At 58.3% G+C, this 19211-nt stretch overlaps 3 protein-coding genes across 8 annotated transcripts in view; 1 reads left to right on the forward strand and 2 right to left on the reverse strand.

Annotated features, from left to right (window-relative positions):
• Positions 1 to 65: 65 nt before the first annotated feature.
• Positions 66 to 852, reverse strand: POLR3K (RNA polymerase III subunit K). The gene is made up of 3 exons (XM_068147226.1): positions 632 to 852; positions 456 to 543; positions 66 to 329 (listed from the first exon to the last, which is right to left on the reverse strand). Exons 1-3 carry the CDS (start codon positions 740 to 742, stop codon positions 202 to 204), a joined length of 327 nt encoding a protein of 108 aa, XP_068003327.1. The 5' UTR covers positions 743 to 852; the 3' UTR covers positions 66 to 201.
• SNRNP25 (small nuclear ribonucleoprotein U11/U12 subunit 25) lies at positions 769 to 5299 on the forward strand. Its single transcript, XM_068147225.1, has 6 exons — positions 769 to 918; positions 1020 to 1110; positions 1214 to 1319; positions 1398 to 1472; positions 3359 to 3421; positions 4905 to 5299. The coding sequence occupies exons 1-5, from the start codon at positions 808 to 810 to the stop codon at positions 3411 to 3413; spliced, it is 438 nt and encodes a 145-aa protein (XP_068003326.1). The 5' UTR covers positions 769 to 807; the 3' UTR covers positions 3414 to 3421; positions 4905 to 5299.
• The window catches only part of RHBDF1 (rhomboid 5 homolog 1), a 64439-nt gene continuing 50445 nt past the window's right edge, over positions 5218 to 19211 (reverse strand). For all 6 annotated transcript variants that reach the window (XM_068147223.1, XM_068147219.1, XM_068147220.1 and 3 more), the window contains 15 exons: positions 18435 to 18648; positions 16030 to 16236; positions 15051 to 15173; positions 14728 to 14888; positions 12314 to 12565; positions 11640 to 11751; positions 10716 to 10790; positions 10069 to 10230; positions 9876 to 9976; positions 9103 to 9166; positions 8615 to 8709; positions 7648 to 7723; positions 7107 to 7207; positions 6734 to 6887; positions 5218 to 5973 (listed from right to left, as the gene is read on the reverse strand). In XM_068147223.1, coding sequence (XP_068003324.1) covers positions 5554 to 5973; positions 6734 to 6887; positions 7107 to 7207; positions 7648 to 7723; positions 8615 to 8709; positions 9103 to 9166; positions 9876 to 9976; positions 10069 to 10230; positions 10716 to 10790; positions 11640 to 11751; positions 12314 to 12565; positions 14728 to 14888; positions 15051 to 15173; positions 16030 to 16236; positions 18435 to 18648 — 2317 coding nt within the window. In that variant the 3' untranslated portion in view covers positions 5218 to 5553. The remainder of the gene's footprint in view (positions 5974 to 6733; positions 6888 to 7106; positions 7208 to 7647; positions 7724 to 8614; positions 8710 to 9102; positions 9167 to 9875; positions 9977 to 10068; positions 10231 to 10715; positions 10791 to 11639; positions 11752 to 12313; positions 12566 to 14727; positions 14889 to 15050; positions 15174 to 16029; positions 16237 to 18434; positions 18649 to 19211) is intronic.

The following is a 19211-nucleotide window of genomic DNA, read 5'->3' on the forward strand; positions in this document are numbered from 1 at the left end:
TCCGGCTGTGTGAGGCAGCCTCGCCCCGCCTCAGGCTTTAAAACACCCTCACAGCAGACACTTACTTCCACGCAGGGACAGCTTTATTGCAGAAGAAGGCAGCCGTGCCCGCTGCCAGGGCCGAGGCACTGTCCCCCAGCCTTGCCGAGGGAGAGCGGCCGGACCCCGGGCGGCTGCTGGGGCCGCCGGTGTCGGAGGCGCTCAGTCGCGCCAGCGGTGGCCGCACTGCGCGTTGCAGCACTTGTAGAAGGTGGTCATGGGCTCGTCGGCCGAGCGCGTCTGGATCTGCATGAAGTAGGCTCTGGGGTGCTCGCACTTGGGGCAGGGCTCTGCGGGCGAGGCGCGGCGCTGTGAGGCCAGGCCCGGCCCGAGCCCCCGCGCCCCCCGGCCCGCCCCGAGCCCCCCGGCCCGGCCCGAGCCCCCGCACCCCCCGCCCCGCCCCGGCCCGGCCCTACCTGCCGTGGAGTCCACGTTCTCCCAGGCCGCGGCGCCGCCCAGCACATCGTCCACCTCCTTCAGCCGCGGGTACTTCCTGCTGGTCACCTGCGGGACGCCGCCGGTCAGCGGGCCGCGGCTCGCCCCCGCCTCGCCCCCCACCCCCGGGCCCGCCGCCCCCCGCCGCTGCCGGTACCTTCCGCGTCACGTTGCGCACGTAGGGGCAGGTGGTGCAGGCGAAGCGGTGGCAGCGCGGCCCCTCCTCGGCCACCAGCACGTTGCCGCAGGCCGGGCAGAAGAGCAGCATCTCCGCCTCGCCGGCTCCGCGCCGCCCGTCCTGTCCCGCCCCTTCCGGCGGCGGCGGCAGCGGCGATGGCGGCGGAGGCCGAGGAGGAGCTGGCGCACGCCGAGGTGCTGGAGCTCTTCCAGGAGGCGCTGGCGCGGCTGGTGCAGGACCCGCTGCTCTGCGACCTCCCGCCGCAGGTGAGGCCGGGGCCGGCGGGGACGGGGCCGGGGCCGGGGCCGGGGCTGGCGGCGGGGCTCAGGCCTGCACCCCTCGCCTGCCGCCGCCGTGCCGCCCGCAGGTGACGGCGGAGGAGATCGGCTCGCAGGTGGCGCTGGAGTACGGGCAGGCCATGACCGTGCGCGTCTGCAAGGCGGACGGCGAGATCATGCGTGAGTCCGGCGCCCGCAGCAGCGGGGCCTGGGGGCCGGCCCGGCCGGGAGGAGCCGGGCTGGCGGCCGGGGAGCTGACGGCGCTTTTCCCCTAACCCCACAGCCGTGGTGGTGGTGCAGAACGCCTCGGTGCTGGATCTGAAGAAGGCGCTGCGGCGGCACGTCCAGCTGCGGCAGGCTCGGCAGGGCGGCGTGCAGCACCTCAGCTGGTGAGCGGGACCCGGGCGGGCGCTCTGCCTGCTCGCCCCAGCCTTCAGCACCGCACCCCCTGACTGTTTGTTCCCTAGGAAGTACATCTGGAGGACGTACCACTTAACCTTCGCCGGCGAGAAACTGGCAGATGACAGGAAGAAGCTGAGAGAGTGAGTAAGAAACTGTGTCGGGGGTGGGAGGCACTGGAGAGGTCTCGCTGGAGCCCACGCATCATTTTCACAGGCAGGGCTGCCTTTGTGTTTTGCCTTTGAAACTGACTGGAAGTGGCACCAGCACTGCGCTGGGGAGCGGGACAGGTCCTGAGTGGCATCTGCATGACAGGAAGGCTTCAGCCATCCTGTGCTGAGCATGTTCAGCCAGTTCAGATCACAGCAAGACACTTGGACCTACTGCCCCATGGCTGCCCATGCCAAACCCCTGCAGAACAGGTGGTGCCTACCAAGCTTCTGCCTTAGGTATCCTGCAGAGACAGGGTTTGTGACAAAAGGGATCAGGGCAAGGGGAGTAGGATATTCCCAGAGCTACGCAGAGCTACAGGCTGCGGTCAGAGTGACAGAGAGGGACCTGGGGGTGCTGATTGACAGCTGCCTAAACACGAGCCAGCAGTGTGCCCAGGGGGCCAAGAGGGCCAATGGCATCCTGGCCTGCATCAGGAACAGTGTGGCCAGCAGGAGCAGGGAAGTCATTGTGCCCCTGTACTCTGCTTTGGTCAGGCTGCACCTTGAGTCCTGTGTCCAGTTCTGAGCCCCTCAGTTTAAGAAGAACATTGAGACACTTGAAGGTATCCAGAGAAGGGCAAGGAGGCTGGGGAGAGGCCTTGAGCACAGCCCTGTGAGGAGAGGCTGAGGGAGCTGGGGTTGCTTAGCCTGGAGAAGAGGAGGCTCAGGGGTGACCTCATTGCCCTCTACAACTACCTGAAAGGAGGTTGTAGCCAGGTGGGGGTTGGTCTCTTCTCCGAGGCAACCAGCACCAGAACAAGGGGACACAGTCTCAAGCTGTGCCAGGGGAGGTTTAGGCTGGAGGTGAGGAGAAAGTTCTTCTCTCAGAGAGTCATTCATCATTGGGATGTGCTGCCCAGGGAGGTGGTGGAGTCCCCATCCCTGGAGGTGTTCCAGAGGGGATTGGATGTGGCACTTGGTGCCATGGTCTAGTCATGGGTCTGTGGTGCCAGGTTGGACTCGATGATCCTCGAGGTCTCTTCCAACCTTGGCAATACTGTGATAGTGTGAAAAAAGGGCAGGGCTGGTGTCAGGCACATGGAGCACCTTAGTTTAGGGAAAGTGGGAGCACTTGAGGAGCATCTTCTCAACATGTGGTCAGGACCCATGATGTGGGAGGGATCCAGCGAGGATGGGATCTCTGGAAATGAGCTCATCTGACCCTCTGCACAAGCAGGGCAAGCTGGAGCTGGTTGCTCAGGGTTGTGTGCAGTTGGGGTTTGAGTATTTCCAAGAGTGTAGGCCTGTTCCAGTGCTTCAGCACCCTCAGAGAGGGCTGAGCTGTGGAGGTGGGAAGGAGGATGGAAGAACACCAAGAGCAAAAGAAGGCTATGTGGGGTGGGCTCTGGGCCTGCTCAGCCACCCATCAGAGGCAGTCTGGTTACAACACAGAAAATGATTCCCACCTTTCCATGTCCATTGGCAGGGCAAGGAGGCAGGAGGTGCTGGTGAGTGCTCCAGCAGCTGCTTGCAGCAGTGCTGGGTAAGCCAGCTGCGTGCAGGCCAGTCAGAAAAGCTTGTCTGCAGGATTAAAGGTATGGACCACTGAGCAAGGCAGCCCTAATTAAAGCGGTCCTGGAGGGCCTGGGCCATGGGTGAGAGATGCTGTGGTGAAGGAAGTGTTGCAGATGCTGCTCAGCTCCTTCAGTGCTGGCTGCCTGCTCTGCCTGCACAAGTGAGGATCTGAACTTGTCCAGTATCAGAGCACAGCTTGTGCTCATAGCAGTCCCTCTGACCCCCCAGGGAAGGGGCAGCTGTAGGATTTCAGTTTCTGGGTGCTGGGAGACTGGCAGCTAACAGCCTGGCCCTCTCTGCAGGTATGGCATCAGAAACCGGGACGAGGTCAGCTTCATAAAGAAGCTTCGCAAGTAACCTGCCAGGTAAGCCCTGAATCTGTTAGGAGCTACCAGTTCCTCATCATCCTCCTCAGGCCTTGGGGTTCAGGCTCAGAGCAGCTCCTGCTCTTCTGCTGTGCAGCAGAGCTTTCCTGAGTGTTTGTGCTGAGTCTGTGCCCTAGCTGTGTCCTGGTTGTGCTCCTCTGAGGGCTGGGAGTTCAGCTGCTGCAGCTCACACAGCGCAGGGGCTGCAGCACCGTGGTGCTGGCCCTGCTCTTCTCTAGCCCTACTTGATGTGTGGGCTCTGCTCTCATAGCAGCTTGAGACTCAACTCAAGGCAGTGGTCCTTTACTGCTGTGGTTGCTTCCAGGACTTTGCTTGCTTTTAGACTTCTTGAGTGTCTGGAAGGGACTGTCAGGAATGGGGCTGGCTGCTGACTCATCATCCCTCAGATGGAGGTCCCTGTGCTACAGGCACTTGCCATCCCCAGCTCCCTTTGGGTCCTTGTGTGTGCCTCCCACCCAAGTGCCTGTTCTGCCCCTGCTCCCAGCACTCCTGTGCCATGCAGAGCACCTGCAACTGACAGCAGGGTCCCAGGGCTGGTCACTGGTGTTCCCCTGGGGCTGTGCTTGGAGCCCTTTCTCTCAGTTACTGCAGGCTGGAAGCAGAGACAGCAGTTGACAGAGCCTGTAGGTTTTAACTCCCAGTTTCTCCATTTCCTGTTGTATGGGAACTTGAGCTTAACCAATTCACTGCTCTCAGAGAGGACACAGCACTAGACAACTTTTGGGCATGGCCTTTGTGTGCAGCTGATCCATTTCAGAAGAGGTGGAGCACAGGCAGCACCAGCAGCACCTGTACTCACAGAATCCACGGGGAGGGAAGGGAACCTTTGTAGGGCCATCTCGTCCACCCCCCTGCAGCAAGCAAGGATAGCCTCATCTAGAGCAGGTTGCTCAGAGTTCCATCAAGCCTTACCTTGTATGTCTCTAGAAATGGGGCCTCCACCACCTCTCTGGGCAACCTGTTTCAGTTCTCCACCACCCTCATAGTAAAGAACTTCTTCCTAAAGTTAATCTGACTCTACCCTTCTGTATTTTAAAGCCATTGTCCCTTGGCCTATTGCTCCATGGCTTTGTAAAGGGTCTCTCCCCATTTTTCTTGTTGTTCTGCTTCCTCTCTGTGGAGCCCAGGCCGCCCTAGCTCAACACAAGATGTGACCAAGCCTCTTCACCTGCTCATATTTCTGTCTGCTGCTCTCCACAGCTAAAACCACAGTGCCTGAAGGGCAGGGGTAGCAGCAGCCCTTCACCTGCTTGGGTTTATGTTTTGCAGCTCCAGCTAGCTGGGGTAGAAAATGTTCTCTGTGGCCACAAGAACTTTTACTCTTTCAGCTCTGCTACATGCACAGCACCGAGGGTGATGAAGTGTGTGCCTGTGATCAGCAGTCCCCTGCAGCACTGAGTCCCCTCACCCCCAGCTGTCCAGGAGCTGCTGTCACTGCCAGCTGTTCTCTTTCTCCTCACAGAGCAGAGGCTCCAACCTTCCCAAGGCCAGCCTGTGGATTCAGCACTTCCCAGGAGGACAAGGCTGTAGCACTTCGGGGAGCAGCAGACTGCAGCTGACTGGACATTCTCACCTGGTTTTTGCAGTGTTTCCTTCTGAGCTGCACGTGGACTGTCCCTGCAGTGATTTAAAGGGACCCTCCCGTTTTCTTTTCAGGCTTCTGAGGCCCTCACTCCCAGCTGCAACTCTGCAGTTGGGGTGCCAGAAAAGGCGGGAGGCCGCTGGGCCGTGGAAGAGCAGAGGGGAGATGCAGTAACAAAGGCAGCCACAGACCATGCAGAACAATTAACAGTAGCTAAAACGCTACCTCACCTTTTAATCACCACCTTGGCAGCAGTAAACAAGTCTGGTTAAAAATGTAGTACTGAAACTTAGTGTAATAAAAACCATGGCAGCAGAGGAGGTTCAATACCCTTGAACAAGGCACAACCGCTGGGGCTTCAGAGTCTTCTGAGATAAGGCAAACCCCGCCTGCCCAGGGCCGGGGAGGCAGTTTAAATTATCCAGGGGCAGGGTTAGAAGGGTTAGAGGCTTTGTCCCCAGGGAGGGGGCACGGCAGAGGCAGAGGCAGGCCCTCTCCAGTGCCCGCTGGAGCCGCCAGCCCCCGCCGGTCAGTGGAGCTGCGTGTCCAGGTCGTACTTCTCGCAGAACTTGTCTGTGAAGGGGATGCAGGTGAGGAACTCGCACCACTCGCACTTGATGGGGTAGAAGTAGAAGAGGATCACCAGTCCTGAGAAGAGGGCGATGAAGATGAGCTGGAAGACTATGATCTGGCATCGCTTCCTGTACAGATCAAACTTCCCAAAGCTAATGTAGGGCAGGAAGGCAAAGGAGAGGAAGAAGCCGCTGATGAATCCTGAAATGTGAGCAAAGTTATCGATCCAAGGCAGGAGGCCAAAGGCAAAAAGGAAGAGCACCACGGCCAGCAGCTTGAAGAAGGCCCTCCACGGGCGTGCCAGGATCTGCCAGCTCTGGAACAGCTCCACAAAGAGACAGGCCAGAATCCCAAACTGGGACCCTGCAGGGCCGACCTGCAGAAGAAGAGCATCACAGGTAACGTCAGGCTCCTGGCCCCGCCTGGCTCCTGCAGCCAGCCAGCAGTCAGTGGTGATTCAGCTCCTCCTCTGAAACTTCATCCTTAGGAGGGGGTCAAGGAGTTAGGGGGCCTGGTTTGATGTAGGACCCATGCAGCTGTGAGGCCAACAATCACCAGAACAGACTTTAAGGAGGACACACCTGGTGTAAGTTCCCAGAGGGAGAAGCCCCCGAAGGCAGTCTGCTGGCTCCCCCCCCCCCCCATCCACTCTTCCTTTTGAGGGACCTAGAGGATCCTCCAGGTCCTGTCACACAGTCTTGTGATGCAGGACAGTCCCATCAGACTTCTCCAGCTGAGACAAGGACAGGCCTGGATGGTCTGGGGGAAATGAACTCTGCTCTTTGCCATCTCCTGCCTGCCATTCGCATGTGGAAGGTGCCTGGCAGCAGCTACATCTCTTAATTCCCAGTTCAGCAGCAGCTTTCTTGCTGCAGCCAGACTGGGCCAGACCCTCGACAAGCCCAGGGTACTCTGCAGACTTGTTAGTGCTCAGCACCTAGGTGATGGTTGTGGTGCTCCAACTCTGCAGGAGGCCCACGGTGCAGAGAGGAGCCCGGCTGTGGTGCCTGCCTCTGCCGGAGAGGCACAGGCGTGCAGAGAAGGCTCGTGTTGAATCACAGCATCAAGAAGGTTGGAAGAGACCTCAAAGATCATCTAGGGCAAGTCCCCAGGACCCTAGTCTGCAGGAGACCCACCTCTGCTCTGTAGGGTAGAAATATTGCACTGGCAAGGTTCCCAGTGATGCCACTGAGCAGGTAGATGATAGAGATGCGATGCCATCCTGCCAGCTTCTCTAGGTCCCGCAGGATCGTCATTTGGAAACAGACTGAAACCAGACAGTGCAGGATCCTGCCAAGTTCAGAGCACAGAGCTGAAGCAGCAGCCACTGCAGTCACCCCTCTGCTGGACCTTGCTAAGAGCTCCTGCTCTGGCCTTGCCCATGCCTCTAACACCCCTCCCAGCAGAGACAACAGCTGAGGGGCCCAGGGGCTGGCAGAAGCAGCCTCCGCAGTGCCAGGGCTCAGGGTTCCCTACCCAGGCCAGCTGCAGCTTTGTCCCTGTGCTTACCCAGCGTGCAGGAAAAGAGAGAGCCAGAGGCGGTAGAACTGGTCAGGGACTTCTGGATTCAGGAAAGGAAGGAGTCCACAGACATCATCCATGCAGTGCACCTAGGGCAGAAGGGGCTGTGAGGTGTGCCAGCCAGCATGGCCTGTACCCAGAGCTGACACTGAGAGGGGTTCTCCTCTGTCACATCCCAACACCAAGCTACACCTCACCCCACCCATTCCCTGGGCAGCTCTCTGCCCTCATTCTGCACCCCACACACAACTGAGGCATCCTTATTCGTTCATGAAGGGGGCAGGAAGGTTGTGCTCTCCGCTGCTTCCCCAGTGGGCCTGTGTTGGGCTGGCACAGCTGCCACTCCTATTCCTAAACTGGGAGGGACAGACAGATGGAGGCAAGCTCTGCCACTACAGCCTGGATGAGCAGCTTCCTGTGGGCTCAGGGTGGGACAGGTCATGAGAGTCCTACCTACACTGCAGCACAGCAGCCCTCAAACCACCAAGCTGCTAAGGGAGGGAGGAGGGCAGCCCCCAGCTGCACTCACCTGAGAGCAGAGTGTTGCCTCCTCGTGGAAGTAGCCCCGCATGAACTCACAATACTCACGGGAGGTTATCTCACACCTGCAGGAGGCACAAGTGCTCAAAACAAGGAACAGGCCACATGGGACCATCCTGTGCCCTCCCAGGCCACCCACTGCCCCCCACCAAGGCTGCTGGGGGACCTGCTGCCTTCAGCTGCCCCTGCCATGCTGCAGTGTCTGCAGCAGTACACTCCCTCTTGAGCTCAGTGCCACCCTCCAGCCACCCCTCCTGCTTCTCTCCCCAGACAGGCCTGAGATCCCTCCACAGCCTGGTGCCCTGCACAGAGGGCCTCCACAACAAGTGCAAGCTGAGCTGTAAATGTTGAGAAATGGCCACCAGAGCCTGGGGCAGCTGGGGCTGTGGTGCTTGGGCCTCTGCAGCTGATAGTGGAAAAGGAGGGGTGAGGCCAAGAACATCCTGGTCATGGCTTCTAGGAACAGAGAAGCTCCTTGGACAGCACTGATGGTTCTCCCTAGCTGGGAAAGTCAGGCCCAGGCACTAGGGAACTACTCAAGCTGGGAAGCAGTATCAGGAAGAACAGCATCTTCTTTGTCAAACCCAGAGCATATTGCTTCCTGACATCTCCTGGAGTGCTCAGGGACTCCAGACTGGGGCCAGTGTAGCCTGTCAGGACCAAGCTGGCCACTCCCAATTCCCATTAAAATGTGGGTCCCTCCAGCTGCAGGAGCAGTTGGGTGAGCTGCCCTGTTGCACCAAAGGCATGGGCTAGCTGCTGTCTCCTGCTCATCCCACAGCCCTGCTCCACTTGGGAAACCTGGCATGGCTCCCTGGCCAACTCCCCAGCAGGGCTCTGGGCTGCATGTGGGAAGACCAAAGAGGACAAATGGCTGTGTCTGCAACCTGAGAAGGAGCCCCTGTGCCTCACCCTGAGAGCCAGCCCCTCTCCACACAGGAGGAGCAGCTCCTTACCTTCCTTTGGTCCCGATGCAGCAGGGCCGGCCTGTGATCACACAGTCCATGTGCAGGTGGTTGGTGTAATTGCCAGCACTGTTCTTGGTGCAGATCTGGAACACAACAGAGGGCTGCAGTCAGAAGCCACAGCCCCTTGGGGATGTGGGCTTCCCATGGCCTCTCTCTTGGCAGCAGGATGGTGCCTGACACCCCACCTGCCTAAGCCTCAGTCGGCACCAAGGGATAAGAAGAGCCCATCCCCCTGTTCCCTTGGCAGGGCCTAGGGGGAACTTTGTTGTGGAAGAGCTTGGAGTCTTGGCTGGACAGGGCCATGGCTGCCCTGATCAGGTGCCTGTGACAGCAAAGCAGAGGGCCACCCCCTTCCACCAACACAGCTGTGGCTCTGCACAGTAGGATGCAGCTCTGCATGCCGCCCTGCCTCCTGTGCTGCCCTGCCGGCCCCCCGTGCCGCCCCGCCACCCCCCGTGCCGCCCAGCCACGCTCACCGGCCACTTGGTGATGTCATCTGGCCACTCGTGGGGCTCCATGGAGGCTGGCTGCTCACACACCCTGCAGCAACACAAAGAGTCTAGCCTGAGAAGCTGCTTTCCCCAGCACCAGGCAGGATCCCCCAGGGCCACCAAACAGCCCCTGTCCCCAGGCTGCAGTCCCATAGCTCCCCTCTGTCTCTGCAAGAGGCTACACCAACAGCAGCCATAGCTGTGCAAATGAAAGCCACAGCCCCTCAGTGAGCAGAGAGCAGGGCCTCAGCACAAAGCAGCTGCCCAGCAAGTCACTGGCTCCTTTCCAGGTGGACACAACACCAAAGGTGGGCATTCAGCTGGTCTCAGCTCTACACCAGCCCATGGTAATGAGGACAAAGGCATGTGGGGCACCCAGAAGCTGGCAGGGCTCTGGGAAAGAGGGGTGCTGGGAACTTGACTGTCGCACCCCAGGAAAGGAGACTGTGGGAGCAGGCAAGGAGGGGCAGAGGGATGAGGAAGTCACCCACAGCTCACCACAGGCCCCTATGCAGGTGGGCAGCCAATAGCTGTGGAGAACAGGGATAAGCAGAAAGATGAATGATGGCTGTGCTCTGCCTCAGCCTCCCTTGGGGCATTGGGGCAGGAAGGGACAGCACTGACCCCGTGCCCCTTGGTCTCCAGAGATGCTGCTGTCCCACCCAGCACTCAGCTAGTCTGGGATGCCATGCCTCTGATTCTACTGTCACAGCAGCCCTGCCCCACCCAGGATGGCAGCTGGGCTAGCAAGGACCTACCTGGGGTCCTGATGACAAACAGACCCAAACTGCCTCTTGCTTCCTGCCAGCGTTGGGGTGCTGGGGTGCTGAGGCCATTTCACCCACACAGCCAGCGTGGACTGCAGGAGAGAGGAGAGGTGTCAGCACGGAGGCCAGGGCGGGAGAGGCACCAGCAGGAGTGGCCCTGGGGCTGCAGGGTCACCACACTCACCGAGCACTCCTCCTCCGAGGTCTGCACGCAGCCTGACTTGTCGTTGCGCACGCAGCAGGCGGAGTGCTTCTCCTTCTCCCTCTTGGCACTGATGAAGCTGTGCACCTGCTGGTCCTGCCTCATGCACGGAGAGAACTTGGCCCCTAGGTGGATCAGGGCCTCCTGGCAGAGATGGAAACATCAGCTCAGCCAAGGGGGAGGGGAGGATTGCCTGGGGCAGGAACAGGCTGGGGGAACTCAAGGGGTACCCCTCTCAGGCCTCTGGGGCCAAGCCCTGCATGCTGCAGCCCAGCACCTGTCAGGCACACTCCCAACACTGCTTTGAAAAAGGCCAGTCTGGAATAAAATTGTAGGGATTCCCTTGCCCATGGCCCCAGAAAGGCCAACACTGTGTCCAAGGAAGGAAACTTCAGGACATGCCAACCTTGGCCTTGTAGGAGCAGGGCACAAAGCAGGAGTGCTAAGCTCCAACCCAGCCTCCAGGTAGCCCGCTCTGCAGGGGGGCTGGGAGCACCACTGCTTTCTGCCATTGAGGGCAGGACCCCATGGGAAGTCCCTGTGGCAGCTGCTAGCATCATGCTCCAAGGAGTGGGGGGCTTTGTTCCCTGCAGCACAGAGCCCCAGCAGTCCCAGGCAAGGCCACTCACTGAGCTGGGGCCGATCCAGAAGTTCTCCTGCTGCACGTATTTGACGTTCTCATAAACCCCTCTGTTCCGCAAGACCTGCAGGGAGGGAAAGCAAAGGCCCCGTGAGCTCCTGCCAGCAGGGGCAGCAGGGCAAGCAGCAGGGGCTGTGCAAAACAGCCCCCAGCAGGAACACAGATGTCCACAGCCTACAACTGGCACACACTTCTCTCAAACTGGTCTTCTGCAGGACCACAGGTAAGCTCCCATCAAAGCCTGGGATCTTCAGATTTCACCCTGGCTACTTCAACTTTCAAGAGATCCCAGGGCCTGGAGACCTGGGAGGAGCTGGAGAGCCTGCAAAAAGCTTTGCACAGCTCAGAAGCATAAAGCAGCACCTGCTGGCAACATAGGCCCAGGTGCTGGTGACTGTGCTCTGCAAGCTGTCAGACACGTAGGTGAGAAGATCCCCAGGGCATGCCCTGCATGGATCAGGGACAAAGCTGCAGAGATAAGGTACCCCAGCGACCTTCAACACCACATGGGAAGCCTACAAGCAGCTTCAAGATCAGCTCTCAAAGTCAGACAAGTCACTTTAGCTCCTGGCAGAAGTAAAGTGCTCCAACTGTTGTGAAAACTTAACTCAGGTCTGAAAGATTTCCCTGCCATGAAGATCCTTCTGGTCTCCAGCAGGAGGGGAGCAAGTTGTTTGGATGGGCTCCCAGCACAGAGAGCCTGGAGAGAGCCCACTGTCTGTGCTGGATATAACTTGATGTCAAGGGCAATGTGGCTGCAGAGGGGAGAGAAGGCAGTGGGGGGCTCACAGAGATGCTGCAGGCAGCCCCCACAAGGCCCTCAGGCAAGTGGCCAACGTGCTGAGGACAAAAGAGGCCCAGCTGAAGGCACAGAGCCCATCAGACTGCAGGGAAGCCAAGAGGATCTACTCACAGAATCCACAGTTTCGTGCTGCGAGAACCCCACAGGGGCGATGCCGTAGATGCACACGGCCAGGATGGTGATGAGGGAATGCACAAAGGTGACCCAGTATGTGAAGAAAGGCCTGGGGGGAGGGAAGGGGAGGAGATCAGAGGCAGAACTCCATGAGTATCACATCTCAGGGCATGGGAGGAAAGCTGCTGGCTCTCCCCAGGGGCCTTGGCAGAATCCTGGGGTACAGGAGCTGGGTCACTTAGGGACGCCCAAGACAGCAGGCAGTGACCTAAGGTCTTGCTGGCAGTCAGGCTGTGTTTGCTCCCCCATGACAATGGACAAGGCCTCCTTTCCCAGGAAGGCACCAGAACTCCTAAGCCTGATGCCAGCATGCTGGGGGGGAGGGGATGCTGGAGGTAGGGAGAGGGATGCTGAGAGGCAGGGAGATCTGAGCCCGTGTTCAGCACAGGACAGCAGTGGTGGGGCAGTGATCTGCAGGCCCTTGAGGTAGCAGAGGTCCAGACAGCCAAAGCAAGCTGTGGTCCCGGTGCAGGAGATGCGAACTGGAGGGTCTGCATCCAGCAGGCTGCACCCAACCAGCCCGAGCGGCCCAGGGGCACCGGCACTGCCTCCCTCCCTGCCTCCCCCCCTCGCTCCTTTGGCTGGGACTCCTCTGTGGGGGCAGCTCTCACCTGTGGTCGTCCATGTCCTCGATCTGCCGCTTGACGTAGCTGTCGATGCGCTTGCGGTAGGTCCTGTTGGTCAGCTTGCCCACCATGCCCAGGCCGTAGGGCCGCTTCTCCTTGGCAAAGAGCTTCCTGACGGGCACGGCGATGCGCTGCCCGCGCTTCTGAGGGCTGACGCTCACCACCTCCTGCCGCAAGCGCACCTTGGGCTGTGCCAGGGCCCCGTCCTTCTGCTTCCTCCAGCCGCGCTCCAGCGGCCTGCAAGTCAAAGCAGGACACCAAGGGTCTGAGGAGAACGCCACCAGCAGCTCAAGGGAGGCTCTTCTCCCTCTCTACTTCATCCCAGTGAGGCTGCAGTGAGGTGTGTTGGGTCCGGTTCAACAGAGCCAGGGAACTGCTCAAGAGAGTCCAGCAGAAGCTATGAGGATGCTGAGGGGCTTGGAGCATCTCTGTGAGGAGCAAAGGCTGAGAGCCCTGGGGCTGAGAGCCTGCAGAAGAGCGGCCCAGAGGGGATCTGAGCAATGCTCAGCAAGAGATAAGGGTTGTGGTGCAAGAGGGTGGGGTCAGACTTGTCACTGGTGCCCAGTGACAGGACAAGGGGCAATGGGCATAAACTGGAACCCAGGGGGTTCCATCTGAAGAGGAGCAGAAAATTCTTTGCTGTGAGAGTGATGGAGCTCTGAAGCAGGCTGCCCAGAGAGGTTCTGGAGTCTGTGGAGAGGTTGTGGAGCTCTCTGGAGAGCTTCCAAGCCCAGATGGCCACTGTGCTCCTGGGCAAGCTGCTGTGGGTGTCCCTGCTTTAGCAGGAGGGTTGGACTGGGTGATCTCCAGAGGTCCCTTCTAAACATCACCATTCTGTAATCCTGTGAATGGTTTCCTTCTGCATGCCTCAGCAATGGGGAGCAGCCTTTCCGTGGTCTTTGGTAGCAGCAGACCCTCTGGCTGTACCACCACAGCTGGGCTGAGCAGCAGCTGGGGGAAGACAAAGACCTGCTTCTTAAGCCTCCATCATATCCAGATGGTTTTGCTCTTGCACAGCAATGTAGAGATCAGGTCTGCAGTCTTCAGACCCTGACCACCCTTTCACCCTTGCTCACTGCTCAGCACTGTGGTAGCCATCTCTCTGATGTGCTCCAGCCTAGTTTACCTTCTCTGGCTTCCTAAATGATCCCTCTGCACCAAGACAATGGTTGCCAGGAGTGGTCAGAGAAGCCAGGTGACAAACTTCTTTCTGAAAGATCACCAGAGCATCTTGGAGAGCTCACAGCAGCTCTGAAGTATGGGCAAGCAACAGGATCTGGGGCATCTGAACCTCTTTGGCCAAAAACATTGCTACAAAAGTTCAACTATTGCCAATCCTGCCCCTAGCAGATGTATTATTATGAAGCTGGAAGTTCCAGCCTGTCTCTAGAAAGTGTGGATTCCACCACAGCCTGCCCTTGCACCAGGAGCTGAAGTGGTTTCTGTGTTACAGACCTGCTGTTTCCCAGTGTTTCCGGTGCTGGGCTATCAGCCTGTGCCAAAATAAACACCTGGGCACCTAGAAGGGCACCCTACTGTGATTCTGATAGCAGCTCTCTGAAGTGTGAAAGAAATGTGTTTCCTCAATAAATAAAACTATTTAAGGAGAGCCAAACAGAGCCAAGAAGGCTGAGACCATCCAAGAGGAGTGACAACGAACTCCCACTGTTTGCTGCTTCCATTTCTGTTAAGACTGAGTCAAGTTCTTGGAAACACTGGAAGGCAAAGCACCAACACAGCAAGATGGGCCCTGAGCAGCAGAGCTACACCAAGGACCTCCCAGTCTGCTCCATGTTCACACCCCGCAGAGCTCCATGCCGGGGTGAGCTGCCAGCTACGCTGGAGCTGACTCGGAAACGACACGGAGCAATTACTCAGTACCAGTTACTCAGGTGGAAAAAATCTAGGCAGAGGGCACAGTACCACCCACAGACTTGTAGGGCTCTGGGCACCACTGCCACACCTTTCTCTCATTTCAGGTGAGGAATGTGGCCCAGCTTGACACTCCACCGTGCTTCACACCGCTCCTGGAACTGTTGTTCCTGGGGACTGTGGCAACGGCAGCAGCCTCCTCCTCTTTACCTTCTCCATAGCCAAAGGCTGGGCCTCCAGCATCCTCACAGCTGCTCTAAGGAGTCTTTTGTTTCCTCAGGGTCTCCCAAACACAGCACATGAAGCTGGAAGTTGCTGGAGAGATTACAGAGGTGGCCTCAGAGTCACCTTTCACATGCCTGGGGAGCTGGGGCAGGAGGTCTTCAGCAGGGCTTTAAAGGAAATCCATCACTGCACTGCTCTCTGAGCTCTGCCCCAGGCACCCCCAGCTTCCTCCATGCAGGAAGCCCCACTCTGAACGGGTCGGTCACCCTGTGCTAGGCTTCGGCAGCCTCCAGGATACTCACAGCAGCAAGTGGCTTCTTTCAAGCTCATTTTTGTCCAAGGCACCTCCTGTGAGATCTGTCTGATCCAGAGGTTTCACTTCAGCATCTTTAATTGCAGCTTCTGAGGGTGACTCGAACACTTCATCCGGGTATGTAGAAAGCTCCTCATGAAGGACTCCTTCCTGGGCAGAGGAACAGAAGTCCCATCAGAAGCAGCCAGCGTCACATCTGAGACACCAGCCCCCGCAGAAAGCAGTGCTGCCCTCTGCAGCACACTGCCCTGCCAGGCCTAGAGCCCGGCCGTGCCTCTGCGGGCAGCAGCAGGCCAGAGCGCTGCCCCTCACCCGAGCGAAGAAGGACGTGTCGAGCTCGTCCGGGAAATCCACCGTGTCCTCCTCCAGGAAGCTGGCGGGGGTGAAGCTGCGCCGCTGAGCCCTCCGCAGGGTGCTGTCCTTCACAGAGCGCCCCTGCAGCCACACAGCCTGCTGTCACCTCACCCTCACAAACCTCACCCCAGGCACCTGCAGAGCCACCCCAGCCAGCACGCAGGGAGCCCCAGTGCTCAGCTGGGTCATGCTTGCGCCTGGAGCACAGCAGAGCTGCTCCTCTGTGGTGCCTTCCTGGTGAGACTCACTCCACATCTGCATCCACAGTGCCCATCTCCCACACAGGTGAGGCTCCTAACATGCTCCTCTAACACGCTCCTCTACCATGTGTTGTGCAGCACTGCTGACCAAATGGCAGAGATGGGTGCCACAGGACACAGTAAAAAGGTCTCTGGGTCCAGGAAAGCAGACACGTGGCAGGATGGAGACTTGCCTATCAGGGGCCTTAGGCACTTCTGCTTTTTCCTGGCTGCTGACCAGCCAGAGGTCCAGGCTGAACTGGGACACTCTGAGGCTGCTGGCTGAGTGAATCAAAGCCCTCAGGCCAACAAAGGGCAAGCAAGACCTGTACCATAACCTAGCTTCTTGCAAGTCCTGCCTCCTAGACACGGGGCTGAAGCGGGACAGGAAGTGCCTCAGTTTCGTGCCCTCCACTGCCGCCCTGCCCTCAGCAGCTCCTTGCCCCTCGCCCTCCTCCCAGGCCATACCCACAGGCAGTACCTTCACAGAATCAGCCAGGCTGGAAGAGACCTCCAAGACCATCAAGTCCAACCGATCACCCAGCCCTACCCAATCAACTCGACCACAGCACTAAGTGCCCCATCCAGGCTCGTCTTCAACACCTCCAGGGACACCGACCCCACGCCCTCCCCGGGCAGCCCCTTCCGAGGGGCAGTTCCTCTCTGTGGGAGGAGCTGCTTTCTGACCCCAAGCCTACCTTGACGAGGGCGGCAGCGGCTCGGAAGCTCATCTTGGCCACGGACTCGCGCTTGCGGCGGCGCGGCAGGCGGCTGAAGCCGGAGCGGGAGCTGGTGAAGGAGCAGAGCGAGGTGGCGCCCGGCGTGATGGGCGTGTGGGGCACACTGCAGCCCTCGCTGTCATCCACCACGCGGAAGGCTCGCCCGCGGGCCAAGGGGTCTATGATCTGCCCGGAGAGGCAGCCCGTCAGTACAGCATTCCCCATGCCCTTGCCCACCCAACCCTCCCCCTTCCAGCTGGAGACCATGACGTGGCTCCTGGCATTGACCAAGAACCAGGCTGGATGACCAGCAGGATGAGGGAGGGGATTCTGCCCCTCTGCTCTGCGCAGACCCTGCCTGGAATCTGTCCAGCTCTGGGGCCCCCAGCACAAGAAGGACATGGAACTGTTGAAGACTGTCCAGAGGAGACCATGAAGATGATCAGAAGGGTGGAGAACCTCCCCTATGGGGACAGGCTGGGAGAGTTGGAGCTGTTCAGCCTGGGGAAGGCAAGGCTCCAGGAAGACCTTAAAGCAGCCTCCCAGTACCTGAAGGGGCTCTAGGAGAGCTGGGGAGGGGCTTTGGACAACAGCCAAGAGTGACAGCAGGAGGGACAATGGCTTTGAGCTGGAAGAGGGCAGACAGAGTGGAGATGAGGAAGAAATTCTTTGCAGTGAGGGTGGGGAGAGACTGGAACAGGTTGCTCAGGGAGGATGTGGATGCCCCCTCCCTGGAGCTGTTCAAGGCCAGGTTGAATGGGGCCTTGAGCAACCTGGGCTAGTGGGAGGTGTCCCTGCCCACAGCAGGGTGGTTGGAGCTGGGTATCTTTAAGGTGCCTCCCAACCCAAACCTTTCCATGAATCTATGGATGGACCAACAAGCAATTCTACAGGGGGGAGATACAGAGTGACCTTTTGTAAGCCTCAAACAGAAGTCCTCAAACCTCTCCTCCCACTCTTTTCCCACCCCCCTTCCCCCCCTCCTTTCTGTTTTGTCTGCATTGACTGTTTTCACCCATCATGTTCTTGATGTTCACAGCAGACTCCACATCTCCTTCAGCCCTTCCTAAGCTGCCTCATTCATCTCCTGTGCCACAGAGCTCTGCAGTCAGAGAATGTGCTATCTGCACAGGAGCTTCAGCAATCCCTGGGGAGAGCCAAGCTCTGTCTCCAGCCAGTTTCCTTTCTGGTGCTGGCCAGCCAGGACCTTAGGAATGCCCTGGTGAAGCTTCCCTGCATATTTACATCTGCTTCCATTAGCTAAGCTGCAACAGCTGGGAAAAGCAGGCAAGCTTCCGGGAGCTGCAAGCCCTTCTTTGGGGCTCTCCAGGCCAAAGCTCTCACTTCTCCCAAACAAACTCATCAGCCTCATGAAAATATTGCTTTCAGCTACAGATCTTGCCAAAGCTGTGGCTTCCCTAAGACTTCTGTGCAGTACCCTGATGCTTTATGAGCCATTTTTAACCCACAGCTCTACACTCAGAATGAAGCTTTATGGCCTCACCCCTCTGGATGCCATGCTCTGATTTCACGTAGCCCACATAGAGCCCAGCAATATTTCCGAGCCTTCCCTAATTGCAGTACAACTCAGCTATTAAGAAAGCAGGAAAGGGCACAAGAAGATGAAACTTGATTGGAAGATGCACAGTGTTCTCCACTCCTTGAGTGCTGCAGCCAGGCTTTAGGTCACAGGCTAGCCTGCTGCAGAAGGGATTTGTCTCACTGCTTGCCCCAGTTGCAGTAATGCACCATAATCAGCCACAAAGGGAGCAAAGGGAAGAGCTGAGACATGGTGGGTCAGCTCTGAAGTGCTGCCAGCTGGATGTGCCTGACTGGGGCTTGTCCTCTGGGGTCACACTTGAGGGCAGCGAGTACCTCTGAGGCACTCAAAACCATTTCTGAGGACCCACGAGAGACATTTTTTGAAGCCCTGAAATAGAACCAGCTCTGAGCTGAGCACACTGCTTGGGACTAGGACCAAGGTCAGCTTCCTGAGTGACACCAGGCCTGTTGCTGTATGTTTGGGCCCAGGATACCAGCCACTCTACATACAACACAAGTCTGTCCTTGCAAAATGGCAGCCAAAGGCCTGAGCTCCTGGGCCCGCTGCACACATCTAATCAGTTCCATAGTCACATCAGGACAAACAGAGCTCTGAGCCTATCACCCAAAGAGCTGAGGGATCTCAGCCAACGAGACTGCAGAGAGGCTGCTGAAGGAGGGAGTCTGCCAAACTGTATCTGAGACCTGAGAAGTGTCTGAGCACAGATCCCAGACACTCGCAGGCAGAACTTCAAGCCCACAGATAGGTCACGGCTGCTAAAGTGGCAAAGACACTGTGCAGGGAGCTCACCCCAGCCTTGCCTCTGCCCCAGGGTACTCACCTTTTGCATGCCCAGCTGGCAGGGCCCGACATAGAGCGGAGGGGGAGTCTCTGTGCTGGTCAGAGAAATGTTGTCCTGGCTGGGCAAGTCCATCTCCCGGATGACCTGAGGCTTCAGCTTCCCATAGCGCAGGCTGCAGTGGCGGAGGCTCTTCCTCTGCCACTTCTGAGTAGCGTCGCTGTCTTTGCTCACCCCAAACCAGTCTGCTGTGCCTCTGAAAGATGCCAGCACACAAGTGCAAAGAAACATTATGCTTGTTTGGACTATGCCCATCAAAAGACAAAAGCCCTGGCAGTCGCTTCCAGCCCACCCCAGTTCAAAGCCAGGCAGAACTCTTCCCCACAAACATCTCGCCGCCTGGCCTCAGCTGGCTTTAGCAACCTGACAGAGGCTGGCCAGAAACGTTCAACCATCACCAGCAGTCTGAAAAATGACAGGAGAGATCCACTCATGTGTAAAGGACAGTTTGGTCTGAGTTCTTCTAAAAGCAAGCAACAGAAATGAAGCTGAGAGAAGATGCTGGTGAGAGGGCTGGGTTTGCTCCGCAGAGCACACTTACCGTCTGCAGGCCAGCTCTAGGGCCCCAGCCTGGGACTGCAGTTTCATGGCTCTGGGGGCTTCTCCCAAGAGCCACCAGAACTCACTACTCTCTCCCAGCCTCCCCCCCACACTCCCACAATACCCCCAAATTCTTCTCCTCATGCAGCAGGGTTTCTGTCCACCTCCAAGGTATCACTGATGGCAAATGTTTGCCAGGGTCCTGATCCCTGCTGAGGC

This window comes from Melanerpes formicivorus, unplaced genomic scaffold (assembly GCF_026170545.1).
Source record: "Melanerpes formicivorus ecotype bairdi unplaced genomic scaffold, bMelFor1.0.p_v2 SCAF_14, whole genome shotgun sequence".
NCBI classification, from domain to species: domain Eukaryota; kingdom Metazoa; phylum Chordata; class Aves; order Piciformes; family Picidae; genus Melanerpes; species Melanerpes formicivorus.